Raw genomic sequence first — 12,525 nt, 5'->3', positions numbered from 1 at the left:
GAACGCTAAGTAATTTATTGATGGTCACCCTCTGACTGTAAAGTGTCGTCACCATCATGATGAACAAGACTTTTTTCCAACTCGGCACAAACTTATTCTGTAAATCATTTATTTCGTTAATCTGTCATTTAATTGTTAATGACACCACGAAAATAATAATAATAATAATAATAATAATAATAATAATAATACAAAAGGCTTGGGCTATTTCAAGCTCCGATCTGTGCAGCCACAGTTCTATTTATACCCACTAGGTGGAAGCATTGGAGGACATTTGTAATTTTCCGCAATAAAACTCAGCGTTAAACGGCTCCCTGTACCTTTTTGTGACCACTAGATGAAAATTAAATTGAAAAGCTATTCAGCAAGTGACACGTTGGAAGAGACTCAGGATATAATTATTTCCAATCACAATATTTTCCTAACCACCCTCTTTAAAACGCAAAATATGTTGTAAGATCACTATCAATAGTTGCAACAGTATCTGAGGGTTATAGACGTCATTTGACAGAGAAGGAGCTCATCAGTCAGGTCAGTTGTTATTATCAAACATTCCATGTTTTTGGAAACATAGAAAGAAAAACCTCCAGTTGTAAAACTTTGCTCAGAGGATGCATTAATCTCATATCTCTTTTCAATAGGGTTTACATTCTGTCTGAATATTTAACGGCTTTTCCAAATTTACCTGTGTCATGTTTCATTCCTGATCCTTTGGCAGAATCTGCAGATTTCCTCAGTACATACAAAGTTCAGAGTCACATTAAATCGTATGCAGCTGACACAAATTTAACTCTGCCAAGTGTTGGTCTATTGGTCACATGATCAGCACAATATCCACATCTTTGACCTATTTTCTGTTAAGACAACGTTATACTGAAGGTTGTTACTCATTAGGGTTATTTTGTGACATTTTTCTATATTCCTCAAATTTCACCTTTGGCTTTCACTGGAGTCCATGTGAAATGAAGTCAATCATTTGAGCAAAATTTGTGTAAAAGTTTGGCCATCGGATGAGGAGCAGCATTTTTACCACCATCGAACCACCTGCCTGTCAGTAGAGAAGATCCAGGCTCATGTTTCCAGAGGCCTCTGTGTCGGAGAGTGTGTTTAGCGCGAGACACACACATTCCGTTTAAACGGCCCTGGGTCACACCACATTTAGACCTGCGGTGTGTAAGGTTACAGTGGAGATGTACTGTCCACTGTGTGATGTCACAGAGGTCACCAGGTTATATAGGAATGCCTAACAGGCAGCACGAAGGGAAATGAACTAGACCCGCCACCCCCTGCTCACTCAGAACTCCCACTGACTGCTAAAACTGTCCACTAATATATTTGCATGGACCGTGTAAGAAGAGCCTCACTTTTTTATACAAAGAATGTCTGATGACAACTTGTTAAAGGTAAGAGTTGAACATTTTATTAGCACCTGATAAACTCATATTGTGGAGATGAGTCAGAAAAAAGGTTTGAAAAGAGTCAGACATCAGGCCAAATATGGAAAACTAGCTGAAAACTATGATTCTGAAATTTTCCAAAATTAAGCAACATTAGTAATGTTCATGAGGAGAGAAATCATGAGCACTGGCCTGTTTTGCTTTGTATACGTGGCCCAGAACATTCCATGATTGTCCTGCTCAGTCCAGAGCCATAGACTGTGTTAGACTCTGCAAAACAGATTATTTATAATCTGAGCAAATTCTGCTCTCTCTCTCAGATTATTTAAAGATGAACAAGTGCCTTTGCAGATGCCTGAACCCTTCTACAGTTTCTTATACTGTAAAACTGTCAGTGTGTCGGCACTCTTTTCTAAATCTCAAGATAAATATAAAGGAACCATTAGAAAAATATGAAGCAACCTAATTGCCATGTTTTTTATGAGGTTATTCCCACAGAAGGGTGATTCAGTGGCTCTGGAATTTGATCTGTGTGTTCAAAGAAGGGAGAACAGAAAAATTAAGACAGAACCCAATTGCAAAGTACTTTGTATATTCTTAAGAATGGGACCACGGTTATTGAAGCTGTGGCTGTGAAGATTCTGACTGTCTGCCTGAGACAGTGGCTTTTGGAGAATTGTTTTATGTGGTGAATCACATGCACATGTTGTGTATGTTGTGAACGTGCCTATGAGGGTTGTTTGTCACACATGTTTTTGACTGCTAGTGCGCATGGTTGTACATTTGCATTTACATACATGGCTGGAACATGTGCTCTGTAATATTGTGTTTATACACGAGATGCGTGTGTGTTTTACATGTGCTTCCATGTCTGTTTGTGTCATGTGTCTTGTGTCATGAGGAAAACACGGAGGCACATGGTAAGCACTTCCACTGGAGAAGTTCCCTGGACAGTCCAGCCAACTCTGGTCCCTTCCCAAACGCCTCAGGATACACTGAGTATTCATGGCTCAGAGCACCAGTGTGTGTTTGGACAGGGCGTCTCCTGGGCGACAAGGGTCTTCTGGAGTTCTCGTTAGAGAAGTTTAGCTATGGGTACTCCAGCTCAGTCATTTCACAGCTCATCAGTTTAAAAACCAGCAGCAAAACAGGCCTCTGACAGCTAAGGCAACCAGGGAAACAACAGCAGAGGCCAGACTAGCAGTGTCATGAGTGTCAATGGTATTGTACTTTGCAGTACTAGCACCTGTAGCAGCAATAGTGCTTGAAGCAGTCATGAGTGTTTGTGGCAGTAGTCACAGTTATCTCTGCAGCAGCAGTACCTCTGACCACAGTCAAATTTGTGACAGCAGCAGGAATCATGGAAGGGTTTGTATTGACAGTAAGAACAGCAATTATGCCTGTAATTACTGCTGCTGCTGCTGTTGTTGTTGTTGTTGTTGTTGTAGCAGCCTGGAGAATCAACGTCATGGCAGCAGCATCATAATTGCAGGCATGAGTTGAAGCAAAACTAGTACCTGTGAAGTGACTAATTGTAGTGCGAACATAACAGCAGTGTAACCAAGGGTACAGTTCTAACAGTAGCGGCAGCTGGGATTATCAAAGTAATGGTTGTTTCTGTAATAACAGCTGTAGTAATAACTCACTTTCAAACCATTAATGCCAACTGGAGCTGCTGATGCAGGATATGTAGGAGCAGACAGTAGTTGTTTATGGCTTCTCAGAATTCAGAAGAGTATCTATAACGTCTCTGTCTACTATCTATAACGTCTCTATCCACTGTATATTACGTCTCTATCCACTCTACCCATTATGTCTCTCTCAGCTTAGGTTTCTGACACTGCAAAGTCTTCACTTCAAAAAAGGGAATGGAGGAAACAGAATTCAATTTGATGTTATTCTGCAAAAAAGAAATATTTTATGCAGCTGTCTTACATGTTTAAAATGGGATACTTTCATAGTGAGCCAATATGAAATACACCTTACCTCACAAAACACTAAATAATGGCCTAACATTAAGTTCAACATCAGTTTATCCCAAAACAGTTACAGATATGTTGGCAGCACAGATGCTATAATAAGAAATTCTCTAATTATACTTTTTTACTTTGTGATTAAGGTTGCAGGTTAAAGATATAAGAATTTATATTTACATTAATTTTTCAGTTTGCATTTTACAACTTGTTCTTAGGTAGCTGTATTCAAAGATATTTGAAATATCCTCCTCTTAGTTTCCACTTAAACATTAAATAAAAAAAAAAGTTTAAATTACAAAGAATTTGATTTAATTTGGTTAAACTCTCTGTAATTCCAGTTCAGTTCCCTTAATGGTTGTCTCAATCCTGACAAAATTCCATTTTTCCACTTGAACTGGAGCTAACGAAGTCATGAATTGACCTGAAGCGTGACTGTGAAAGAGCCCATATAACCTCCTCTTCTATGTGGACCAGACCAAAGTGTCTGTTCTGGTCAAGGGTCAATCTGAGAGGTAGCAGCAGAGAAAACTAAATCTGCAGCAGGAAGCTAAATATGCTTCAACTGAATGACCTAACCATATGCTCTTTACATAACCTTTAAAAACATAAAATACAATCAGGATTTGTGCAATGAATACATGCTGAAAAGAAACACAGCTGTCTAAGCGACAGACGCTCAAACTCACTTTTATCCAACTCTCTTTCCAACTCTCTCAGTCATTCACAGACACGCACACATACACAGACACAAATATACGCCCTCCATCAAGGTGTGTTAAGGCCTCGAGACAGTTGCTGAGATGATGTCATTAGGAATTTATGCAGGTCATTGGAATGGACCTGTATGCACAGGACAGCATACCTAAGAAGGCTAAAATAATACGTTATTATTGACATGTTTCACTGGAATTCCACTACTTTTATACAGTGTGTTTAGATTGTGCAACCCTGTAAGTGGGAGGGTGAAATATGGATGGGCACAAGAAAAAGAGAGAGATAAAGAAGAAGAGAAAGAAAAAGAGAGACAACACTGATTTGTATTTAAGCATCACATTTCATGCATGTATGAACTAATCATTTATTCATCAGCATTTATTATTCTCCCTCTATGGCTCTGTTTGTGTGTGTGTGTGTGTGTGATTCTGATATAATGTGTACCTTTTATAACTCATATTTAAAAGGAAAAAAACCTCTCCTGTCTGAAACACCTGCATTACAGTGCAACTCTGGCATAAACATCACAACTGAAATGTTCTGATTCACCTATGATTACCATTCACAGAGCCCAGATGGCAGACAACCTTTCATCTCAACACACAACAACACACCCTCTTAAACACACCCATCCTCTTCCCAGCCAACCCTCCATCTCTGTTACTGACACCTCCACCACTGTCGGTAATGGAGCTTACACAACCCTCACGGGAGTCTGAAAAACATCCTGACTCACACCATGTTTGTGCAACACGCTGCCGAGAACGCTAGCACATGTAGCCCTTTCTCACTCTGATGAGTTCCAGCATTAGGCTCCAGCCCACAGACCCTGTCTGTCATCCACCTGTGCTCTGAAGCCAAAAGGTTATTCTGGGGGTGTGAGGCCGTGGGAATCTCTGCCTCTCTGGTGCTGCTGGACACAGGTGTGCTCTGGAGAAGACATTCAGTGAAACAGTGTGTGTGTGTGTGTGTGTGTGTGCGTGTGTGTGTGCGTGTGTGAATCCAAGCCTGTCAGCGCATCTACACAGCTCTTATTCAAACCATCACTATCGGTTTCACATTCTCATTATCATCAGGTGATTGACCTCATCTTGATGAGCCTACAGGTAGATATGCAACCCTTAAATATTTACACCACAGGCAGTCTACAATGACAATAAAACGAAACTGACTCTCCATCTCTATCTAGTTCTCTTTCCCCTTCTGTTTTAACACCTGCTAGGCTATAAAAGTGACCAGTTTAACCTGCAGGCTTAATGACTCATTTTCCTGAAATGTAGGCCATATTTCGTAGCAATTTAGTTCCAATTCAACTGACGCCCTCCTCTGAAATGATTACTGTAAGCCCGGTGACGCTGAAGTTTTATCAATATCAGATCACTTTCACCTATGGAATTGCTTGTTAGCGACCTGATCAGTGATCTTAGCCTTGACATGATGGGTTTGTGTGAAACTTGGTTAAAGCCAGACATTTTTCTCCCTTTAAATGAAGCTTCATCCCCTAACTATTCCTTTTCCTGTGCTGCTAGGGCAGCAAAGAAAGGTGGGGGTGTAGCTCTAAACTATAATGCTAAATTTTCTCCTAACACCCTTAGTTTGACTAATTTTGACTCCTTTGAGTTGCTCTCCGTGAAGCAATCCGGTACTGCCTAAGCAATGCAAAATGCAATTAAAAACCTTGGCATCTTTTTGGACACTTCTTTGAATTTTAATAAGCAAGTCACTAGTGTTGTGAAGGGCAGCTTTTATCAGCTTAGATCCATAGCCAAACTTAAGCTGGTTTTATCTCATAAGGACCTGGAAACGGTCATCCATGCTTTTATCACCTCACGGCTAGACTACTGCAGTTCTTTGTATATGGGGCTGATCCAGTCCACCCTGTCTCGATTACAAATGGTCCAAAACGCAGCTGCTAGACTTTTAACTGGAACAAAGAAAAGACAACACATCACTCCTGTCCTGACTCACTTGCATTGGTTGCGAGTGAAATACAGAATTGATTTTAAAATTTTACTATTTGTTTTTAAAGCTCTTAATGGATTAGCTCCACAATACATCACCGATCTGCTGATTCCATATTCTGCCCCTAGATCTCTTAGGTCATCCTCACAACAACTCCTCTCAGTCCCCCACTCACACCTCAAAACCAAAGGTGACTGGGCTTTTTCTGTTGCTGCCCCTAGGCTCTGGAATAGTCTCCCATCTCACGTCAAGGCGTGCTCTACCATTGACAATTTTAAATCTAGATTAAAGACTCACCTTTTTTCTCTTGCTTTCAGTTCAGTCTGAGGTTGCCCCAATGGTTTTGTCAATTATTATTATTATTATTATTATTATAAAATTCAGGATATCTGCAGTACTGAATTAGAGACTGGAATTTAGGAGCAGTAACTAGCCAAAAGTGTGTCACAATCACCTGAGCACAGGGAGGACACTTCTATGTAACACACACCGTGTATTACATGTCATTATGTGTTACGTGTCAGTGTGTGTAACATGTCATAGTGTGTTTAGATGTGGGAATTTCTGCAGCTACAACTCCCATGTCTAGCTGTAGGATGCTGCTGGTAAATTTTAACCAGTGTGTTGGACAGATTACTTAAACTGATTCCTGATTATGGACACTTATTTGTGATTGGATTCTGAATTGGAAAAAAGATGTGTTGATTTTGAAAGAAAGAGCACATATGTGAGTGTGAAAGTGGTAAACTGGCAGAATGTAACATTGTCTGTGGTGTTACTTTATTCTGGGCCACATTCCAGGAGAGAAAAGTTTTTCACAGATCATTTTACTCGTGTGGTCGTTAAACTGTTTTTCTCTTTATCGTTTTTCCATTTTTCCCATGGTATTAAGTGTCAGTGTCACACCTCCCCATCACAGGCAGCACTGTCTCCCTGAGGGGTTCTGTAATCACTCTTTGTGACTCGGCTGAGGTTTATTATTGTGAACCAGCTCTGCCTTTGAAATGGACCATAGCCTATGGTGCTATCATTTCTTCCAAAAAATAAACCCTTTTGGAGAATTTAGGCATTTAAAATGATTAATTAATGTAGTTCAGGTAAAATGGAAAAAGAAAAATTTAGAGCTACAGACCAACGGGACCATTCCAAACTCTGTCTTTTTTCATAAGCAGTAGTATTCGCTGTGTCGTTTGATCTCCGTGTCTCTGTGGAAAATTCCTGCATTATGCTGTGAGTTCAGCAGAGGGAGAGAACAGAGCACTGTTCTTCAGGGGGGAAATGTATAAAACAAATCTTGATTGAGGCAGTTATTTTGAATGTTAGTGGACCATTAATACCTGGTGTGAGTCTGGTAAACGCATTACCCCAAGTGCTCTGGGGAAAGAATGGATGCCTGACATGTGTTCTGGATAACTCTCAATCATTTGTTTTCAGCCAAACAACATGTCAGAGCCACATGGACTCTCTCTCTCTCTCTCTTTCTCCTCCAATATTCACCCATCTCCGGACAGGCACGTGGCTCAAGTGGCTGGTAAACATGACCACAAGCCCAGCTCGCCTCTGTGCCTCAGGCTAAGAGACTGGTGTGTGTTTGTCTTTGTGAAACACCCCTCTAAACATACGACCGACTGACTGAGAAAAGACAAGGGGGGAGAGGGAGAGAGAGAGAGGGAAAGAGAGAGAGACACGTGTTTTCCACACCTGCAAATAAACAATCCCCTCCTCTCTGTCTTTCTCTACTTTGTGGTCAAAATCCAAGTAATGGACATAAAAAATCTTCATCCATCCCTTGACAGAGCCAAGGTTTGGGTACATCTGAGCTGAAGAAAGAGTCCCTCCCTGACCTGGCATGCAAAAACAGGCTGAGATCTTCTCTGCTCTCTGCTCCAGTGCCAACTGAATCTAACGACCAGCAATAGACGCACTTTTGCTTCTCCGTGATAGTGAAATTGAACCAATGCTAATGATGTAACAAAGTTGCTAATGTAGTGCTGTAGACTTGAGAGCAGATCTGCACATAATTAAACTCTAAAAACAAGCAATTAAAGATCACAGGCATTTTGATGTCACAAGATCTAATCCAAGATATGCAAAACCACCTAGATTAATTGACTTCATCATCTGACCACCTTTTGGCAATGTCATTTCATACTAGCACATGAATATACTTTTGTTTCTGCAAAAGTTTTAGAGCCAAGTCAGTGGGCCCAGCAGCACCAGTGGTAGGTAACTGAGTCCAGGAGTGGTGTTAATCCTTGTCCATAAAACTAGCTCATGGTGTCATATCCTGTCAGTCTCTGAATGGTGACCACTTCTCCTGTCTCTGTGAGGTGCCTGGTTACAGAAACCTAAACCTGACTGGACCATGTCACTAAGGTTAAATACAGGAGGGGACAGCACTGACAGGAATGTTTGTAACGTGTGGCAGACATACCCTGAAAGATGAAGACGATGAAGGCTATTGACCTTTGCCTCAGACAGAACACACAGGGCCACTCCAAACACCACACACACACACACGCTCTTACTCTTCTTACCACACTGCACCGTCCATCGCTGATCAAAGAGGGTCAGATGTCTGCCCCCTGTCCTTCTAACAGAGGTTTGAAGGTCTCAGGAGACAAATTAGGGAGGTCCCGTGATGTATCCTGCCCTCTTAAACTTATTTGCCATGTCCCCTAATGTCCACACCTCAACAAACCTTTCAAAGCTGAAAAACACGGGGGGGTTCATGCTCTGCATACTTCTAAAAAACTGTTACATGTCTCTGAGCATTTGGCTTTTGAAGTGACAAACACTGTGGACACTCTATTTCCATAAACAACCATACATCACCTACTAGTGACTGGTTTAGATTTAAAAAGATTAATTTGCATCTTTTTTTTTTTTCAAAGAGTGTGGTACCTGGATGAGCATAAATAACAAGCCGAACCAGAAGAGCGCCTTGTATTACTTAACATCAGTGGGAGGAGTGTTTCTGCTTCGCACCACACCTCTCCTGCCTCTCCCTCTCTTTTTCAGACAGACCCCACTGCTCTGCGTCTCCTCCCACGACCTTTGGGTTTATTGTATAAATATCCACCTCACAACCTCTCAGAGCTCCAGAAAGGAATCTGGACAACAGCAGAGCCAAACTTAACAGGACGCAAACAAACCTGTGATATACAAGCAAACATTGAAGTAGACATAGCATTATAAAAGAATAGGAAACATCTCAAAGGATCCCATTTACTCAGTTTGTACATCTGAACAGTCACAGCAGGGGGAGGACTACAGTCTCTGTGTTGTGGGAAAGATTTGACTTGACATTTTGAGTATTGTGAGGCCTCAGGTGAAATGTGGATGAAGGTTATCCTGCTGGTAAGCTCTCTGGTGCTGGCCAGTGAAGGCCAGAGCAGAGCCACCTTCCAAAGGGGCAATGACCACAGTGGGCGCTGCCAATACACCTTCACTGTAGACAGCCCAGCAGAAGCCAGCTGTGCCAGTGCAAACAGGGGACCAGAGATGGAAAACGTGAAGTCTCGCCTCACACTGCTGGAGGTCATGGTTAGTCGGGTGCTTGGTGGTGGTGGAAGTGGAGGCAGAGCTATGGTGGATGCCCAGGTTGTGCTGGAGAGAGACCAGCTACAGCAAGACAAAGAGCAGCTGAACAGGCAGGTCCAGGAGCTGCAGAGAAGAGTGGAGGAACTGACCGTGGAGACGGGGAGACTCAGGGACCAACCCTGCCCCTCAGCACATGGCATCCCTACGCTGCAGGATTTCAGCCAAAACACAGACCATGGTGAGTCTCGGAAGACACCTAGGGGGAATCAATATTACAGTCTGTATAAAAGACGAGTGGAGATGGCCTCTGAATTTTTCATTTTAACTGCTAATGTGGTGTCGTGTTTGTGATGGCTAGACAGATGAAGTGTGTTAACAGTGTCAGAAATAGACCAGAGGAAGAGGAGTGACTTTGAAACCTATCACGTTTCTCTGTTTGGTCACGCAGTAGGATTGGAATTTACAACAAGGATTTTAAAGATGCAACTTTTACTGCTTTGTTAGTCACGTGTGTGCATGTTTGTGACCATGAGTGTTTGTGAAAACAACTATACCTTCTATCCTGCCTAACTGCTGAAAAATGAGAGAATGTAAGATTGATCTGAAAGATATTACAGTAAAACCTTACTTGGAAGGAAATAGTACCATTCCTGTAAATACCATCATTGGCTCATTAAAGTTCCACTACACATTTCCACATCATTTCCTCATTTCTGTTGAACATATTATTCAAACACTACTGTGTGTTTGTGTGTATATATGTGGGTGTATCAGGGTGTCACGGCAACACAGGTCACAGGGAAAGTCTCCCGCCTTGCAGGCACCAGTGGGCAGCTGTTATTCAAATCCAGTGCAGAATGACACATTCCTGTCTGTTAGAGCGACGCAGTGATAAAGGTTTCCAAAGGTAGATTAGTGCGGACTCTGTTTGTGTTGTAAAACTCATAGATCACCACCAGTTACACTAATGGTGGTTCATGTTAGATCGGAAAGAATTCCAGAGATGGCTCCATATGATTCATAAATAGGATCTCTCTTGGTAGATATTCCATTGGATGATATCTGACCTACCGTTGTGCTCTCTCTGTCTCTTTCTTCCTGTTTCCCTGTTCAGACCCTACTTTTCAGTTAGGCAATGCTGCTTTCCAAGAGCTAAAGGCTGAGGTGTCAGAAGTCCCAGCACCTCATCGGGTCCAGGAGAGCATCCAGAACCACACAGGTCTGATGAATCCTGTTTCAATTCCAGTCACTCATTACCTTCCAGTCTTCAGGTCAAATGGCCCAAAAAAGGCCTTTATGAAAGTCATCTGCGTGTTTAATCTCTTAATCTTTCTTTCTTGTGTTGTTTAATCCATGCTTACAGGTTGTGGGGAGGTGGTGTCCGTGGGAGTGCCACAGACCCACAGAAAGGCTGATGGTATTTCGGGTAAGTATGGAGTTTGGCTCCAGGACCCTGAGTCCCCTGGGGTTCCCTATGGCCCTGAGACTGTGTGGCGGATCGACACCGTGGGCAAAGACATTAAACAGATCTTCGCCTACGAGAACATGCAGCAACTGGTGCGAGGGTTCCCCTCCAAAGTAGTGCTTCTTCCCGAGCCGGTGGAGAGCACCGGTGCCACTGTGTACCGTGGGTCGCTGTACTACCAGCGCAAGCGTAGCCGCACCCTGATCCGCTTTGATCTGGCCTCTGAGAACTTGGCGGCCCGTCAGGATTTGCCCCATGCTGGTTTCCACGGGCAGTACCCGTATTCATGGGGAGGGTACACTGACATCGACCTGGCAGTGGACGAGGAGGGCTTGTGGGCCATTTACAGCACCAGCAAGGCCAAAGGAGCCATCGTCATTGCTAAAATCAACCCGGATACCCTGCAGGTCCTTCAGACCTGGGAGACCAACATTCGCAAGAACACAGTGGCCAACACATTCATGGTGTGTGGTCGACTGTACACTGTGGCCAGCTACAGCTCCCCAAACACCACCCTTAACTACGTCTACGACACACGCACCAAGGAGAGCAGAGCGATGGCTGTACCCTTCCAAAATCGCTACCGTTACAACAGCATGATTGACTACAACCCAGCCAACAGGAAGCTCTATGCCTGGGACAACTTCCATATGGTCACGTATGATGTGAGGCTGGGGAGACCAGGCAGTGTCTGAGAAAGAAGCCCAATATGCCTCCTGAGAGCCACATAATTACAATGTGACAGCAACCCAAAGCTTTGCATGGGAAACTATACGTCTTGCATCATAAGATCAGTATATACATTACAAGATGTTTGTGTTTACCTGAGGTACTTAACCTTAAAACCCTTTAGTATTGCTATAACTTTCCACTGTTTACATAAGAATGCTATCCAGTGGAGTGCTTGTATAGTTTTATATGGCCTTAAAGGTGATGGTTATCCTAAAATCAACACAAAGACACCAAAAAGCATTACATTTGTAAATATACTGATATTTTCTCCATTTTTTTAAATTAATGGATTGATTTCATTGTAAATATGATTTCAAATGCTACTTCTTTTCAGTGTGTCTTACTACTCAATCTTATGTTTTTATCTATGATTAAAAAAATAAAAGTTAAAAACATCACCAACATTGTATATTTTGTGCACTTTTTGCCTTTTCCTTTAGGTTGTATTTTACAAGAGAACCCTCTAAAACAGTGACATAGTAGGATATAGTTTAGGCTCAGACTTTCCTTTACTGTACTATCTTTACTGTACTGTACCAGTACAGCAAGGACTACGCCAAGATCCTTTCAAAATTTAACCAGTAAATTTGGAAAGCTCTGGGCTTGTTTAACACTTATATGTCCCTAATAGTGAGAATAATATTTGCATATTTTACAGGTGAATAGGAATGGAGGACACACAGGCAGAAACCAGTCTGCTAAGACATGAAAGTCAAAATAACTCACAACACTGTTG

General features: G+C 42.2%; 1 protein-coding gene across 1 annotated transcript; it reads left to right on the top strand.

The window, feature by feature from the left end:
- The first annotated feature begins 9,385 nt into the window (after positions 1–9,385).
- On the top strand, positions 9,386–11,752 carry LOC115812337 (myocilin-like). The gene is made up of 4 exons (XM_030774821.1): positions 9,386–9,873; positions 10,367–10,428; positions 10,707–10,811; positions 10,956–11,752. The coding sequence occupies exons 1-4, from the start codon at positions 9,386–9,388 to the stop codon at positions 11,750–11,752; spliced, it is 1,452 nt and encodes a 483-aa protein (XP_030630681.1).
- Positions 11,753–12,525: the final 773 nt, after the last annotated feature.

Source organism: Chanos chanos, chromosome 5, assembly GCF_902362185.1.
Source record: "Chanos chanos chromosome 5, fChaCha1.1, whole genome shotgun sequence".
In the NCBI taxonomy this organism is placed as follows: Eukaryota; Metazoa; Chordata; class Actinopteri; order Gonorynchiformes; family Chanidae; genus Chanos; species Chanos chanos.
This window is presented reverse-complemented; position numbering and strand designations above follow the sequence as displayed.

What these genes read in the sequence shown, in the direction of transcription:
- LOC115812337 (XM_030774821.1), top strand. Translation starts at nt 9,386, where the DNA reads ATGTGGATGAAGGTTATCCTGCTGGTAAGCTCTCTGGTGCTGGCCAGT. An exon ending in GGGAATCAATATTACAGTCT is followed by an intron (nt 9,874 to 10,366) that starts GTATAAAAGACG and finishes TGGGTGTATCAG; the next exon opens with GGTGTCACGGCAACACAGGT. An exon ending in GAGCATCCAGAACCACACAG is followed by an intron (nt 10,812 to 10,955) that starts GTCTGATGAATC and finishes CCATGCTTACAG; the next exon opens with GTTGTGGGGAGGTGGTGTCC.